Source organism: Vulpes vulpes, chromosome X (assembly GCF_048418805.1).
Source record: "Vulpes vulpes isolate BD-2025 chromosome X, VulVul3, whole genome shotgun sequence".
Classification (NCBI taxonomy): Eukaryota; Metazoa; Chordata; class Mammalia; order Carnivora; family Canidae; genus Vulpes; species Vulpes vulpes.
The window spans coordinates 71,110,362-71,127,352 of NC_132796.1; the positions used below are offsets into that span (position 1 = coordinate 71,110,362).

The window sequence follows — 16,991 nt, forward strand, 5'->3', positions numbered from 1 at the left end:
AGCCATTCTAATGGTTATACAGTAGCATTTTATTATGATTTTTTCATATTTCCCTAATAACTAAAGGTGTTGAGAGCATCTTTTTATGTGCTTATTCAATACCTGTATCTTGCCTTTGGCAAAGTGTCTGTTCAAATATTTTTCCAAGTTTCTACTGGATTATCTATACTATTGAGTTTTTAAAATTCTCTCTCTTTCAGTTTTTACCATTTACTATGTATGTAGTATGACAGTTTTTTTAAAAAGAAATTAAAAATGTAAGAATCCAATCCGTATTTGTACATTTAGATAGTCTGGTAGTCCATCACCAAAACTAGTAATGCCCATTAACAATAATAGTCTGGGGCAGAAGCAGTGAGGTTACTGGGGACTCGTTTTACATATTTCTAATATTGCTTTTCAACAATCATACAAAACATGATTAAGTCATTTCCCTTTGGCTCAGGGAAATTTAGGGGAAAAACACAAGTAAAAAGCCAAAAAAAGAAAAAAAAAAAAAAAAGAAACACCAGCAGCTACCAAATAAGGAGTAAAGGCTCCTGTCATAAAGTTCAAAAAGTCATGGCTAAGAAAACAGAAGAATGATTTAGCTCAGCAAAATTCCATCCAATACAGAGATGTACAGAGTGAGTAGGCAGTCCTGGAATAAGACAAGGAAAACAAAAGTTCTCAAGATTTGTAGTCCCAGGTATCAACAGATGCAGACAAGACTGCTGGGGTATGTCATCTCTCAGGACACTGCTAGGAGTTAGATGATGTACCCAAAGCTGGACCATGTGAGCCTGGACATTTAAGAGAATTTCAGCAGACCAAACCCCAAGACCCCCAAGTTGCCTTTTGCTTTCCCCTTAGGTTCCAATAAAAGAAGTATATAGAAAGCAATATTTTACGCTTGAAGTACAGTTGGGGGTATGGAAGAGATAAATTGTTTCAGGTTGAGGTGAGAAGGAGGTGTCAAGGAGAATTCACACACTATATCAGAGCAAATAAAAGATATAGGCAGAAGAACTTCCTAGCTTCAACATGAGTAAAATGAGAAGAAATGGTCTGGCAGATAAATATATAAATTGCCATGGGGTGGAGAAATAGAAACAACTTGCAAGATGGTCAAAGAACTATTCTGGAGAAGAGTATAACCCTCAGAAAATAGATTGCTTGTGAGTGCTTTATACTATATAGAAACCCAATAAGAATATATATTTGATAAAGCATAAGAGTGCAAACAGGAAAGATGGAAAAACAACAAAATTGGGGTAAAAGGAAGATTGAGAGCAAAGAATAAATTAAAACCTAATCAAGATAATTCACTTTTTTAGGTATTTATTTGAGAGATAGAGAGAGAGAAAAAAAGACAGAGAGAGAGAAAGAGAGAGAGAGAGAGGCACACGAGGTAGGGAAGAGCAGAGGGGGAAGAGCACTGAGCACAGAGCCCAATGCAGGGCTTGACCTCAGGACCCTGAGATCATGAGCCTGAGATCATGATCTGAGCTGAAATCGAGAGTCTGACATTTAACCGACTGAGCCACCCAGGTATCCCAAGATAATTCATTCTAAAAGTACATTAGATATAGCAAAAGGAAAGGGGAAAGGGGGAGGAAAGAAAATGGCTGAAAATCAAAGCATAGAGGAAAAGGTTGGGTTAATCACAGTGAATTGCTTTTACCTTTCTTTTCTCTTGCATTTGATACTAAAAGAAAAGGAGGATAAATAAATAGGAAATCCAACGTCCCTAGGGTGGGAAATTTAACTAAAAAAAAAAACAGAAAAAAAGCTCAGAGGATATGACATAGAAAAATTTTCCAGGGGCACCTGGGTGGTTCAGTGGTTAAGCGTCTGCCTTTGGCTCAAGTCATGATCCTGGAATCCTGGAATCGAGTCCCATCGCAGGCTCCTGCAGGGAGCCTGCTTCTCCATCTGCCTATGTCTCTGCCTCTCTCTCTGTGTGTGTCTCTCATGAATAAATAAATAAGATCCTTTAAAAAAAAGAAAAAGGCAATTTTAAAAAATGTCCTGATTTTATTGTCCTGCCCCTACATTGTTCAGAATCAGTACAATTCTTGCTCTCATTTGATGGAAGCTGTCTTTGGTAAAAGGGATTCTTTAGACAGGTCACTAGGAGCATCTTGCCCTTCCTCTCAATAAGCATATTTTCTACTTAATAAAAAAGCTTGTAGTTTAAACGCATCTCCAGTTATAGCCAGGCAAAAACATGAATGGAAGAGCTACTTACATGAATATATGAGATTTCATATCTCTTAATTGCTACACAAGTTTTACAGACTTGGAAAGGGCTACTTTGACAGCCTCGGAGCAAAAGCCCAAGCTTATTAATAGTTGTAATCTTAACCTATTGAAAAACAATATGAGGCCAGAAAAGAGAGCAACTCAGGGGTTTCTCAGGAATGAGAGTGTGGGCAGCCCGGGTGGCACAGCGGTTTGGCGCCGCCTGCAGCCTGGGTTGTGATCCTGGAGACCTGGGATCGAGTGCCGCATCAGGCTCTCTGCATGGAGCCTGCTTCTCCCTTTGCCTGTGTCTCTGCCTCAATCTCTCTGTGTCTATGAATAAATAAATAAAATCTTTTAAAAAAAAGGAATGAGAGTGTAAGAGGTCGAGAGTGAAACATTGTGTAGCAGGTAAGGCAATTACCTCTGTCAAGGGGAGAGCAAAGGATCCCTTTTTTTCTTCTTATTGCCTCCCCCAAAGCTGGTAGAAATTGTCCTTACATCATCAATAAGAGAGGCTTGGTGATTAGAGCAGAAATATTCTCATCCAGCCCAACCACCACTTCCTCTTCCCAGAATTTCTTGGGGAAAATTATCATGATTGATTTGTATGCATAGGAGGTGGGCACTCTCAGATGACAATTAAGGAAGGTTTGAGAATGTACTAGAGAATGTCTGAACAGTAACAGGGACATTTCTAGCAGTAGCAGAAACAGAGAAGGCTGGCTGGTGTATGGATGAATGCCAGCCAGCAGAAGCCAAGGGGCCCAGCATAAGGTTGAGCATCTATCTGCCTTCAGCTCAGGGTGTGATCCAGGGATCAAGTCCCATAACAGGCTCCCTGCAGAGAGCCTGCTTCTCCCTCTACCTATATTTCTGCCTCTCTCTGTGTCTCTCATGAATAAACAAAATCTTTAAAAAAAAGAAAAATATTCCAGCAATGAACAAAGGACTCATCAAGGGTACATATTAGGATGATACAGAATGATCACCATTGAGACATGTGTGTACATACACACACACGCACAGTAAGTTACCTACAAGGGAGAAAAACAGAAGGCTTGCTGACCTCAGACTTCATCACAGTCACACTCAATAGTAGAAGACAATGGAATAATGTCTACAAATTATAAGGGAAAAAAAGTGTGACTCAAGAATACAATATCCAGCCAAGATACCATTCAAGTATTAAGTCAGTAGGTAGACATTCTTAACATGAAAGAGTAAAATAAATATTGCTTCTGCAAGCCCTTCTTGAAGGAACTTCTCAGTGATAAAATCCAAACAACCAAGAAAAAAATGAAAGGAAAAAATTCAGAAATACAGAGAAGCCATGGTCCAAGGTTATAAGTATACTCCTGTTAAATATGAACAAAACTAAACAGATAAAACAGGCAGATGGGGGCAGCCCCGGTGGCTCAGCGGTTTAGCGTCGCCTACAGCTCAGGGCGTGATCCTGGAGACCTGGGATCGAGTCCCACGTCGGGCTCCCTGCATGGAGCCTGTTTCTCCCTCTGCCTCTCTCTCTCCTCTCTGTGTATTCTCATGAATAAATAAATAAAATCTTTAAAAAAAAATAGGCAGATGGTTTATGGTTGCATAACAGAATGTAAATGTTAGAAGTGCTGTCAAAGTAAAAGTAATTTGAGTATAAAAAATGAGAGTAGGGTAAAGTATTTGGAGAAAGTATAAGAAAGCTAATCTCTTTTTAAAATTTTATTTATTTATTTGAGAGAGACAGAGCATAAGCACGAGCAGGGGAGAGGAGGCAGAGAGAGAGGAGAAGCAGACTCCCTGCTGAGCAGGAGGCCCAATGGGGGCTTGATCCCAGGACCCTGAGATCATGATCTGGGCCGAAGGCAGCCACTTAACCGACTGAGCCACCCAGGTGCCCCTAATTTCCTTCTCTTTCATAGCAGAGAGTACAGTGATAATATTGAAACAGGTAGATTTTTTAAAAATGACTAAGTGACTGACCCAGCACTCCACTCTTAGGTATCTACCTAAAAGGAATGAAAATGTATGTCCATACAAAAACTCATAATGAAAGTTCATAGCTGCATTACTTATAATAACCAAAAAGTAAAAACAATCCAAATGTCCATCAACAGATGAACGGATAAATTAAATGTGGTATATACATACAATAGAACATTCGAATATATAATCAAATATTGTTTGGCAATAAATAGAAATTAGGTCCTGATACATGCTATAACATGGATGAATCTTGAATACATTACATTAAATGAGAAAAGACAGTCACAAAGAATCACATATTCTTTTATTCCATTTAAATGAGATGTCCAGAATAGGCAAATATATATAGAGAGAAAGTAGATCAGTGATTGCTTAGGGGTGGGAAAGGATAAGGAAGTTGGGAGTTTTAGCTAAAAGAGTATAGAGTTTCTTATTAAGGTGATGAAAAGTTCTAAAATCAGTTAAGGCGATGGTTGCACAATTCTATGAACACTAAAAACCACTGCATTATACATTATAAGTGGGTGAATTGTATGGTATGTGAATTCTATCTCAATAAAACTATTCCCTAAAAGACACTAGGAAAAAAATGACTACTCAATAGATTTTATGATTTTTTTTCTTAGAGGGATGTTAAAGATTAGTATCTTTTATGGTAAAGAAACATTTATCTGAAGATGAGCAATTCTTCAATTTTATTTCTTCTGTTTTATTCTGTTAAATTCAAGTAAAATTAAATAGCATGCTTTTAATGTATATATTATGATCCAATATTATACAGGTTTTTCAGCCTATCCACCCACCCATCCTTCTACCTGCATATATAGACAAATGATACCTTAAATAATTTTCACATATGAGTACTGTGGGTATTAGGAATTTGGGTGATTAGTTGCTTTCTTTATTGTTTCCTGTACAGGTTAAATTTTTAATCATGAGTATGTGTTATTTTTATTCATCTTTAAATTGGTCTTAAAAAGAAGAGAGTAAATATTCCAAAATGTTAATGTTAACATGTGAGTGGTAGCAATAGATTTTCCCCCTCTTTCTTTATTCTTTTCTATACTTTCCAAATTTTCCTGTCATAAACAGCTCTTCTTTGATAAATAGAACAAAGTTTAAAATAATAGAATTCAAAGGATGTGTAGCATCTCTGTAAATGATTGCTAGTTCTTACCTGGGCTCCTTCTGTTGCTCCTGAACGATCCTTCTTCCTGGCCAGATATCATCCATCTGTGACTGATGAAGAAGGGACTGTCCCACTGTCTCTCTTTTATTCACTTTGAGGTAAACAAAAGCATGGCAGAGTGGTGGTAATGAGAGGAGGGGGATGGAAACACATCCCACTTGCAGAAGGGATGGCAATATAATCTTTATATTCCCCACAGAGCCCATGAAGTAAAGACACCACTAGTAAGAATATATAATAGGATTCCAAGCCAAGGGATCTTTCACTGACGTCAAGTACCTCAAAAACAAAACAAAACAAAACCATTTCCAGACAGGGCCAGTACCTGCAGGTTTGCGGCGCAGGGACATCCTAATTATCTCACTGCCTGTGTGGTAAGCAAAGCGATTCACTTTCTGATCATAAAACCAATCTCCAGTTGCCTTCTTCAGCTCTCTGAGAAGGAATAAAGGAAAGTGACAAGTGAATTTTTTTTTTAAATGGCTCTTGCCATTCAACTAACAAAGACCAAGGAGGGAAATTCTCCCCACAGCCAGGGCCTCCTTGCCTCTCTCCACAGGCGATACTCACATCTCCTTGGTGCACACCTTACACCTCCAGGTACCACTGCTTTCCTGGATGCGGCAGTCCCGACACACCAGGTGATTACAACCCCGACAAGTGTTGGTCTTGGGAGTCAAACGGCCCAGGCTCTCCTGGCACCGGGCACAGGTCCGATCGCTATAGTATTGGCTGCCCCTCTTGGCCCCTTTCCTTTTGATCTCCAGTAGCTCATTCTTCAGTCGCCTGCCAAGACCCCAAAGAGAAGCACAAGTGCGTTCACAGTCTGCATAGGTTGCATGGAGAGTTGTTGAGTGGTAGACAGTAAGACTTTGGTTTGGTAATTAAAATTTGGTTCTACAGAAGCAACAACTTCAGAGCCCAAGGGAGGAATTGTATACTTATACATAAGTTCTTCTGAAAGTCACATGGGAGGTATAAGGAAAGGTCCAGATAAAATTGGTCAAAGGTCTGGGCACCCATGCTTTTTCCGGAATGCTTACCTAATCCTTTTCTCATCTGCTTTCCGGAGCTCCTCATCTCGTTGTAGAACACTGAGGATCAAATCCCTCTCCATCTCAGAGAGAAAAGAGAGGTCAAGTATCTCTGACATGATTTATTCTATATTTTTATTCTACTCTTCTTTCTTCAAATCAATCAGACCAGGAAAGCCACCACAGTTGCCTGAAATAAGATAAGGACTATTTTTCACACAGATAATTTACTCCAGAGTAGTCCCACAGCCCTAGAACCTCTTAGTAGGCTACTTTCCCCTTAAGCCAGGACAAAAAGACAATGTAGAAATATCTGACCTATTTACCATTCCTACTCCCACCTGAATCCTGCCCTTGAAAATGAGGCAGCTCTAGATTTTCAAGAAGGATAACTTATTCATGACTCTGGAAAAGGGCTGAGTCTTTCAGCATGAGCACATTAGTCTGGAATAAGCACAGAACAGCTGAGTTGAACTCTCCCTAGAGCAAGTGAATCCTAGATCATCCAATTTTTCAATACTTTACATTTTCCCAAGTTCCAAATCTATTAAACCAAATAATCAGACAGCTGGTCTCTGTAGTAGAGAAGAAAACCACATGGGGACTTCTGCCAGTTGAAGCCCATTTTTCCTTTCCTGACCAGCTTCTGTGTTCTCAGGACTCAGATAGCTTTATGCTATACTCTAAAAGTTCCATCACCTACTCTATCTCCCAAAGTTCTTATTGCTACCACTACCTGAAGAATATCTTCATCCATTTCATGCACATTTGTTAAGCACTCACTCTGACGTGCATTGTGCAAAGTGCTAGGGATACAGTGATGACTAAGACACAATTCCTGTCCTTAAGTTCGCAGACTAGTAGGGGACACAGATACGCATAAATACAGTACAATGCACTAAGTGCTATCAGAGGGATAATAAATTAAATGCTATGGGAACCTAAAGAAGGAAGCAATTAATTCTATCTTGCATAGAGAGAGAAGAGAATGACCTGTATACATGGAAGGTTTCACAGAAGAGGTGAATTTTTCCTTATAAAGCAGCATATTTTTGTTGGTGGGAGGAAATGGTAGGAAAGATAGGTTTGGGCTAAATTTTATAACTCTCATTCTTTTTTTAAAGTTTTATTTATTTACTTATTTGAGAGAGAGAGAAAGAATGAGCAGGGAGAGAGGCAGGAAAAGACGCAGAGGGAGAGGGGAAAAGCAGACTCTCTGCTAAGCAGGGAGCCTCAATGTAGGGCATTATCCCAGGACTCTGAGCCAAAGGCAGAGGCTTAACTGACTGAGCCACCCAGCCACCCCTATAACTTGCATTCTTGAAAATTAAGATTTTTTGCATTTATTACATAGACAATAGAAGTCCATCAAACATGTTTGTTGTTGCTTTGTTTTTGATGTTGGGAAATTAAATGATTAAATCCATTTTACTCTAGCTTTAGTACAAAAGAACTGATTCAAAAGACAAACTGAAGTGCAATCTGGAAGTACATAACACACTGTAAAATATGTGCATTCCTTACCCAAGCAATACCACTTCTAAGAATCTACCTATAGAAATATTCATACAAATGTGCATAGAACAATATATATACAAGAATGTTACTGTAACATTATTTGTAAGAACAAAACAAAGAAGTTCTTTAAAAAAAATACTTCCATATAATGGCATACCATGCAACCATTAAGAAATGTGGTAGATCTGTTTGAAAATGCATCTTGGAGTAGAAAAAATAAGTAGTTGCCAGACTATACTGAATGATTTGTTTGGTAAAGTATTTACCTATACATTTGTATATGCAGAGAAAAAAGTCTGGAACAAAAACCACGATCATTGGTTTCTCTTGCGGAGGATTGGGAGGGGCAACTTTCACTTTTTTTACTGTATATAGTTATGATTTTTTTACGTAAAGAAGTCTTACTTTTAAGTCCTAAAAAAGAAATTTCAGAGGAGACAGGGGATTATTGTAATAGTCCAGACAAAAGACAATCTATGTTTACCAAGTGCACCTCTACCCAACTTGGCAAGTCATTTTATTTGTCACCCTCTAGTTTCTCATGTGCAAAATGATATATTTCACAAAGTTATCAAGAAAGTGAAATACTGTATGTTACAGGGCCAATCACAATGTTTGAAATCCATGTTTAACAATACACATACTTGCTGAATCTGCTACAGGGCAGGCGTAACCCAGGGCAGCAAGACAAAGAGCAGAGAATCAAGTTTGAGAAGCAGAAGTAACAGAATGGAGTGACTAAGAGGATGAAGAAGGCACAAAGATGCCTTACCTTACCTGTCTTGGTTTAACAACTGATAGATTAGTAATAATCCTAACAGTGAGAAGAGTTATAAGAGAAGAAACAGGTATGGAAGTAAAGCAAGAAGGTTCATTTTAGTCATATTGAGTTTGTGCTACATACAGGATATCCAGGTAATTAGGCTCAGAAAGTAGTTGGAGGCACAGGGCTGGTCCTCAGGAAGAGTGACTGTATCTGAAAGTACAGATTTGGTAGTCATGGCAGTCAAAGTGCTCAGGGTAGACAAAGCTGAAAGGAAATGAGGATCATCTTTACCTTTTCTGCTCTCCCTTAAAACTAGACCATGAGCCCTTTTCCACTCTTTTTTTTTCCAATTACCTACAGGACAATAAAGACTATAAACAATGCAGCATAGTTATAAGGTTCCATCAACAGTTTCTTGACTTGGCTATTTCCTGGTCTTTATTGAACTGTAAGACACGAAGTTTCCTTCATGGACCCTTTCTTAGATAATCTTGAGAAAGAATTCTTAGTTTTCAAACCAAGGAGAATATTACACTCTCTGAGAACAAGGGCTTTTTCAATATTCTTCTTTGTATCTGGCCCAGCACCTAACATGATATTGTGAAAAAAGTGTTGCACCTGCTGCCACTACTGCTGATCATCACCCCATTAGTTCCATTTATTGAGAATTGACAATAATGGCAGACAATGCAGTACTTTATATATATTAATTTAATCCTCACAACAACCCTAAGAACGCAGTAGTATTATTATCCCTATTTTATAGATGAGGATCCAGGAAAGGTTAGGTTAACTTGCCCAGTAGTAAACAGAGTAAGTAAAGTTGCTGGGATTCAAGCCCAGGCAATCTGATTCTAGAGCTAGCACTCTACAGGCTCTGTCCAGGCAGGATCATGGCCAAAACTATTGTAAAATGTTTATCAGAGCTATCAAAAGCATTGTGCAAATGGATTCTCTTCTATGTGATTATGAATGGAGCACTGGCTAAAATATCAGCTGCTCATGAATAAAATAGGTATCTACCAATTGCCTAGCAGCTAAAGACCAAGGATGGCTGGCACAGGTACACTGGGAATGATAAGTAATAAAACAGGCACACTGACACAATAATGAGACCAAGTAATATTAAGACCGACAGATGTAAGAACATCATTGAGGAAATAAATACAGCACCATAAGAAAATGGAACTGCTAATGTTGTATATCTTCTCTCTGTTTTTCACTTATGGACCAGATCAACCAGAACTGCTTCCTCCTAAAATCTTAAATTCAGTAATCCCCATTTTTCTGACCATAGCTCATTCCCACTAGAGCTGTTCTTCAACCACTTCAAGACCACAGTCTCTCTCGTGGGATGCCTGGGTGGCTCAGTGGTTGAGCATATGCCTTCAGCTCAAGGCATGATCCCAGAGTCCCGGGATCGAGTCCCACATCAGGCTCCCTGCAGGGAGCCTGCTTCTCCCTCTGCCTGTGTCTCTGGCTCTCTCTGTGTATCTCTCATGAATAAAAAATAAAATCTTAAAAAAAAGACCACAGTCTCTTAAGTCCATCTTTCATTTTCTCTTGGTCTCCTTGCCTCCTGCTGATCTGTTTTCCTTTCCAAACCAAACTGGACTCCAAATGACTCAATGTTTGAACCATTCTCACAAGTATCTTCCATATCCATGCATCTTCATCCCTCTGCTACAACTGCCCATCAAAATCCCAAATCTGTACCAAAGCTATAGTCTTGCCTTTTATGCTCCTATACCCAAGCCCTACACAATTCTTGGTCTCCAACCTCAGGTGGACCCTCACTGTCACTTTTATGTCTTTTTACTGGCTCTTAGTTCAGGTTTTCACCTAGTTTTGCTTTACCTAGTTTTGCTTCAGGTTCTATTTTTAAGCCTTCATTAGTCCCATCTCATACTCCTACTTCCCTTTCCTCCAGTTCCTATCAGACATCCTTGTTTCACATTTGTAAAGAAAAAGGATTTAGAATCCACCACCTATGACATCCTCAGCTCCCTGCCTCCTCTCCCCCATAACTTGCCAATATGACTCCTTTCAGAAAAGCCATCTCACTCCAACCCCACCTCTGACCATGGGTAGTTTCAAACCCTAACCCTGTCACCAGTCAGTTCGCTTGAGATGCAATCTTGCATAATCAGTAGTGGGGAGAAGAAAACAGGATAAGAAAAAAAATTTTTGAAGCAAGGACAAAAAGGAAAGCATAGGAAAAAAATGAGACAAATAGCAAAAAGAAGATGGTAAAAACAAGCTCCAATGTTATTAGTGAACGTTAAAAAAACATATATGAGCAAAACTCACCCGTTAAAATGCAGAGGTTAACAGACTGGATAACATTTTTAAAAATCCAGCTAAGTGCCATTTTACAAGGGACACATCTAAAACAAAGATGAGGAAAGATTGAAAATAAGATGGAAAAAGATATACCAGGTAAATGCCAACCCAAAGAAAGGTGATGTAGCTACATTAACATCTAAAAAATAAAACTTTGAGATAATAAAAGCATTATAACACATAAAGAAAATCAGTACATAGAGTAAATAAGCCTGTATGCCCTAATTTAACACTTCCAAATATATAAAGGAAGATTAAGTATACCAAAGAAAAATTAAAAATTCAACCATCAAAATGAAAGATTAACATACCTCTTTCAGTTACTGACAGAACAGGCAGATAAAAAATTAATAAATATATAGACAAGTTCAACAACAAAGTAAGCTTGATTTAGTGGACATATATAGAAATCTATATCCAACTGGAAAATTACATTCTTTTCAAGTACAAATGGAACATCTACCTCAAAAATTATCATGTACTAAGTTATAATACAAGTCTCAGTAAATTTCAGAGAAACCATTCTCATACAGATCAGGGTCTCTGACTTCAATGGAATTAAATATGAGGTCAATAACAAAAGATCATTTCTAATCCCAAAACATTATGGAAATTTAAAGACATTTCTAAGTAACTCATAGGTCAAACAAAAATTAGAACTGTAGGGGATCCCTGGGTGGCTCAGTGGTTTAGCGCCTGCCTTTGGCCCAGGGTACAATCCTGGAGTCCTGGGATCGAGTCCTGCGTGGGGCTCCCTGCGTGGAGCCTGCTTCTCCCTCTGCCTGTGTCTCTGCCTCTCCCTCTCTAGGTCTACCATGAATAACTAAATAAAATCTTTAAAAAAAATTAGAACTGTACCAAATCTATCATTAATATCTTAATAGAAGAAAACCTGCTGGCTGTTTTACCACCACTGTCACTCCCATACTGTAGAATGTCTTCTAGAAATTCAAAAAGGAAAATGTGGAATAAAAGTAATGCTTTTTATGCAAATAGTTTTATGGTAGGTGATATAACACATCTTGAAAAGCATAACTTAGAAAAATCATGGATGCACAGGTAAAACCAGACAGGTTTGAAGTTAGGAAACCTGTGACCTTTCATATTCTCCCAACTGATGAATACTACGGTTTAGTGGAGAAACCAAACCCCAAAATTACTTGTTAACACTCTTCACTGAAATTCAGTCCCAGATGTGTTGTCAAAAGAGCAAGGATTATCTATTGAGAAAACCACAGCTCAGGTAACATGAGTTTCCATGCCCAAACTCTGATGGACAATTTGTTCCATGTTAATTGTGGGGTGTCAAGACTCAGATTAAATATCTTAATATGGCACCCTTGTGGGACCTCATACCCATGGGAAGTTATTTTAGAAAGGATGGTTTGTTGACTTGGAAAATTATATACACTTACCACTCAAAATTCAGGATATTTTAACCCAAATACAAAAGCCAGGGGAAGCTGAAAATCTATCAAAATGGAAGGTTAACATACTCTCTCAATTACAGATCCAAGTAGATATAGCTAATTATACCCTAAACCTAGAGATTAGAAGATAATAATAATTAATAAGTGAACATTAATACTAACAGCTAGTTTTCAAGAAGTGGTGGCGAGACTGCTCTTGAGTTATTTTAAATTCTGAAGATGAGGTATAAAAACAAAAAACTGGGTCAACTGGTAGGAAGCATAGAATGAACATAATGGTGTAAGACAGACTTAGATTCAAATCTTAGCTTTGCTACTTATTAGGTATATGACCTTGGACAAGGGCCCAAAATATGATTAAAAATGTAGAAATCCTTATAAAAATAGTATTTACATTAAAAATCATTGTTCGTGCTCCCAAAGTTGAAACTGTGTTTACTTTGTTGGGCACCTTGGTACCTCTCTCTCTCCTAAATACATAGTGCATGTTCAAACTAGAAACTTATACCATATGCAACCTCCTTGGGGGCAGGCACTGTAACTGGACTTCATATCCTCAGGAACTTACTTAGCACAGTGTCTGATACACAATATACGTTCAATAAATGTTTACTGAATGTCTTCACCCAGAAATCTATGTATGTGTTTAAACTTAACTCACAGAATTTGAAGAGCAGTAATAGAGGTGAGAGAAAAGTGGTTTTTGTTTTCCTGAAGCAGGATGGTGTCATGGTTAAGAGTACAGACTCTGGAGCCAGACTGCTTACATTTGAATTCCAACCTCACTATTCAATAGTTGTGTGACCCTGGGCAAGTTACTATACCTCTCACTGCTTCAATTTCCTCATTTGTAAAATGAAGATAATTACCTACCCTTTGGGGCTTGTTATAAAGATTAAATGAGTTTTTAAAATATGTAAAGTGCTTGAAGTAGTGTTCAAGAATGTTGATAACAACAACAACAAAAAAGAATGTTGATAACAGAGGGATCCCTGGGCGGCTCAGTGGTTTAGCGCCTGCCTTTGGCCCAGGGCATGATCCTGGAACTCCAGGATCGAGTCCCTCATCAGACTCCCTGCATGGAGCCTGCTTCTCCCTCTGCCTGTGTCTCTGCCTCTCTCTCTCTCTCTCTCTCATAAATAAATAAAATCTTTTTAAAAAAGAATGTTGATAACAGAGAATGTTATCTGTTACTTTATTTTGTCAGGTTTATATGTGTACTCATGCTTTAAGACTGAACTGGGGGACATCTGGGTGGCTCAGTGGTTGAGCACCTGCCTTAAGCCCAGGGCATGATCCTGGTCCCAGGATTGAGCCCCACATCAGGCTCCCTGCACGGAGCCTGCTTCTCTCTCTGCCTATGTCTCTGCCTCTCTCTCTCTCTCGACTAAATAAATAAAATCTTTTAAAAAAAGACTTAACTGGGACTTGAAAATGGCATTTACTTTCTTTTAAAGAATATAGACAAATCGCGAGTTAAAGTGCATCTAGACACCATTTAAAGTTTCATTGTTTTTAGAAATGAGAAACTATGCTGACAATATTCAAGTGACAGAATTTCAGAAAAACTGATCCATGTTCAAGGACAAAAAGACTGAACTGGTACTAATGTGTTCCTATAAACCTACAAGTAGTAATTATGTGATGGTCTTGCATATAAATTCTATTGGATTATCGGTTATGTCCCATCAAAGTGATATGTTAAGAGCATTTTGCTGTTTGGACCAAGGAAAACGGACAATTTTGGTAAAATTTATACTTAACTGAACATGAAAAAGTGAACCAGAGTCTTTCAAAGTATATTAGTTTAACCAAGAAGCTCCAAATTAAACTGCTGTTGTTACGCAAACGATACTATGTTTTATACAGGAACTGACTAGTGATGAGATTTACACTGCTATGTGTCAGATTCTGTATATTCTTGAATATAGATAATCAGAATTGATATAGCTATGACAAAAATGTGATAGTGTCTATATTTTGAAAGGTTAGAATGAAACTGGGCTACAAATTATAATTGGTAATGAAAATTTGGGATTTTTTAAAAGATTTTATTCACTCATGAGAGACACGGCGGGGGCGGGGGGTGCGGCAGCAGAGACACAGGCAGAGGGAGCAGCAGGCTCCATGCAGGGAGCCTGACATGGGACTCAATCCCAGGTCTCCAGGATCAGGCCGTGGGCTGAAGGTGCTGCTAAACCACTGAGCCACCCAGGCTGCCCCTAAAATTTGGGATTTTTGAATGTCAGTGTACTTCTAATTCTAGCTAAGATGAAGTAACAAAAAAATGGATTTCCACCTTGCCTGAAGCAAGCCACTGCCCCAAATGGATAAAATATATGAAACAGTTGTTGCTTTCAAGACACTGAACATCAGGCAATGAAGATCTGAGATCCCTGAGAGATAATAATAGGGTGAGAACTCTGATTTTCCAGGCTCACTGTCTTGAGACAGTTTCCAGGCTATGGTGCAGGGAACAGGGATGTAAGCAGAACTTGGTAAATTCCTTGAGCTGAGGTGACAGAGCTGAGAGTCAGAAAACTCAGGTGGCTAAAGTTCATAGGACAGAGTACCTGAGAGAGTTGCACACAGATCATTAGGGAGCTGCCAAGGGTTTCCCTTGAGTATTCAGCAGAGCACTGGTCAGTGCATGGCATGCCTGTGATGAAAGTACCCTAGGCCAAGGACAGAACCAACTGAAAGGATTCAAAAGAACACTGTCACCCACATAGGGCCAGGAATAGTGCCTGTTCTACCACACAAATTGAAAAACTTTATGATTCACAGGGCATGAGACAAAGTACTCATAAGAGTCTTGGTTCCATAATGGGAATTAATTAGCCCCAGAATATGTATACTGCTCTTGTCCTGCCTAATGAATCTAAACAAAACAGCCTGAAAGGATCAATCTGTTTCCAAGTAATTCAAGTACATCCCAGAACAGAGCTCAAGTATATTTGTAGTAATATAAAAATATGCAGCACTCAGCAAAGTAAAATTCACAATATATGGTACCCAATAAAAAACTAACAGGCATGATTTACAATGAAATGGATGAAGCTAGAGGGTATTATGCTAAATTAAATAAGTCATATACGGAAAGGCAAATACCATATGATTTCATTTGTATGTGGAATCTTTAAAAATGAAACAAATAAATAAACAAAAAAAGAAACTAAGAACAAACTAGTGGTTGGCAGAGTGCAGGGGGTGTGGAATAACAAGTAAATGGGTGAAGGGGCGTGGGAGGTACAGGTTTCCAGTTTTGGAATGAATAAGTCACAATGATGAAAGGTACAGCATAGGGAACACGGTCAATGACATTTTAATAGTGTTGTAAGGTAACAGATTGTACCTACACTTGAGGCGAATTCAACATAGCATAACTTAGAGAGTTATGAAATCATTATGGTGTAAACCTGAAATTAATATAACACTAAGTGTCAATTATACTTCAATTTAAAAAATTAACAGGCATGCAAAAACGTAGGAAAATACAGTCCATGAAGAGGAGATAAATCATAATAAACTCACCAAGAACTGACAAAAAGGTTAGAATTAGCAAAAAAAAAAAAATCATTAGAACAGTCATTTTAACTGCATTCCAATTTTTAAAAGTTAAATAAAGACATGGAAGATCTTTTATAAATACCCAAATCAAACCTAGAGATGAAAACTACAACATCTGAGATGAAAAAATACACAGAATGGGGTTAGCAGCAGATTATACTTTGTAGTAGAAAAAATTAATTCAAATCAAATATAATTAATTAATTAAAATTATCATTATTAAATTATAATTAAATAATTAAATAAATTATAATTGTTATAATTAAATATTATTACAAATAAATTAATTATTAAATAAATTATGATTATTAAAATTAAATATCAATTAAATTTTAATTAGTTAATTCAAATCAGATAAAAAGCTTCTGCACAGCAAAAGAAACAGCCAACAAAACTGAAAGACAACCTACAGAATGGGAGAAGATATTTGCAAATGACATATCAGATAAAGGGCTAGTATCCAATATCTATAAGGAACTTATGAAACTCAACACCCAAGAAACAAACAATCCAATCATGAAATGGGCAAAAGACATGAATAGATATTTCACCAAAGAAGACATACACATGGGCAACAAGCACATGAGAAAATGCTCCACATCACTTGCCATCAGGGAAATACAAATCAAAACCACAATGAGATACCACCTCACAGCAGTGAGAATGGGGAAAATTAACAAGACAGGAAACAACAACTGTTGGAGAGAATGTAGAGAAAGCACAACCCCCTTGCACTGTTGGTGGGAATGTGAACTGGTACAGCCACTCTGGGAAACTGAGTGGAGGTTCCTCCAAGAGTTAAAAATAGAGCTACCCTGTGTCCCAGCAATTGCACTGCTGGGGATTTACCCCAAAGATACAGATGCAGTGAAAGGCGGAGATACCTGCACCTCAATGTTTATAGCATTGTCCACAATAGGCAAACTGTGGAAGGAGCC

General features: G+C 38.1%; 1 protein-coding gene across 12 annotated transcripts in view; it reads right to left on the reverse strand.

Moving 5' to 3' along the window:
- The window catches only part of SYTL4 (synaptotagmin like 4), a 79,024-nt gene that overhangs the window by 20,261 nt on the left and 41,772 nt on the right, over positions 1-16,991 (reverse strand). For 4 of the 12 annotated variants that reach the window (XM_072743868.1, XM_026006573.2, XM_026006580.2 and 1 more), the window contains 4 exons: positions 6,436-6,616; positions 5,963-6,178; positions 5,718-5,827; positions 5,381-5,483 (listed from right to left, as the gene is read on the reverse strand). In XM_072743868.1, coding sequence (XP_072599969.1) covers positions 5,381-5,483; positions 5,718-5,827; positions 5,963-6,178; positions 6,436-6,545 — 539 coding nt within the window. In that variant the 5' untranslated portion in view covers positions 6,546-6,616. Of the gene's footprint in view, positions 1-5,380; positions 5,484-5,717; positions 5,828-5,962; positions 6,179-6,435; positions 6,617-8,210; positions 8,359-8,848; positions 8,975-11,020; positions 11,098-16,991 lie in introns of all 12 variants that reach the window. The other 8 variants (XM_072743870.1, XM_072743863.1, XM_072743867.1 and 5 more) reach the window with 4 other exon arrangements.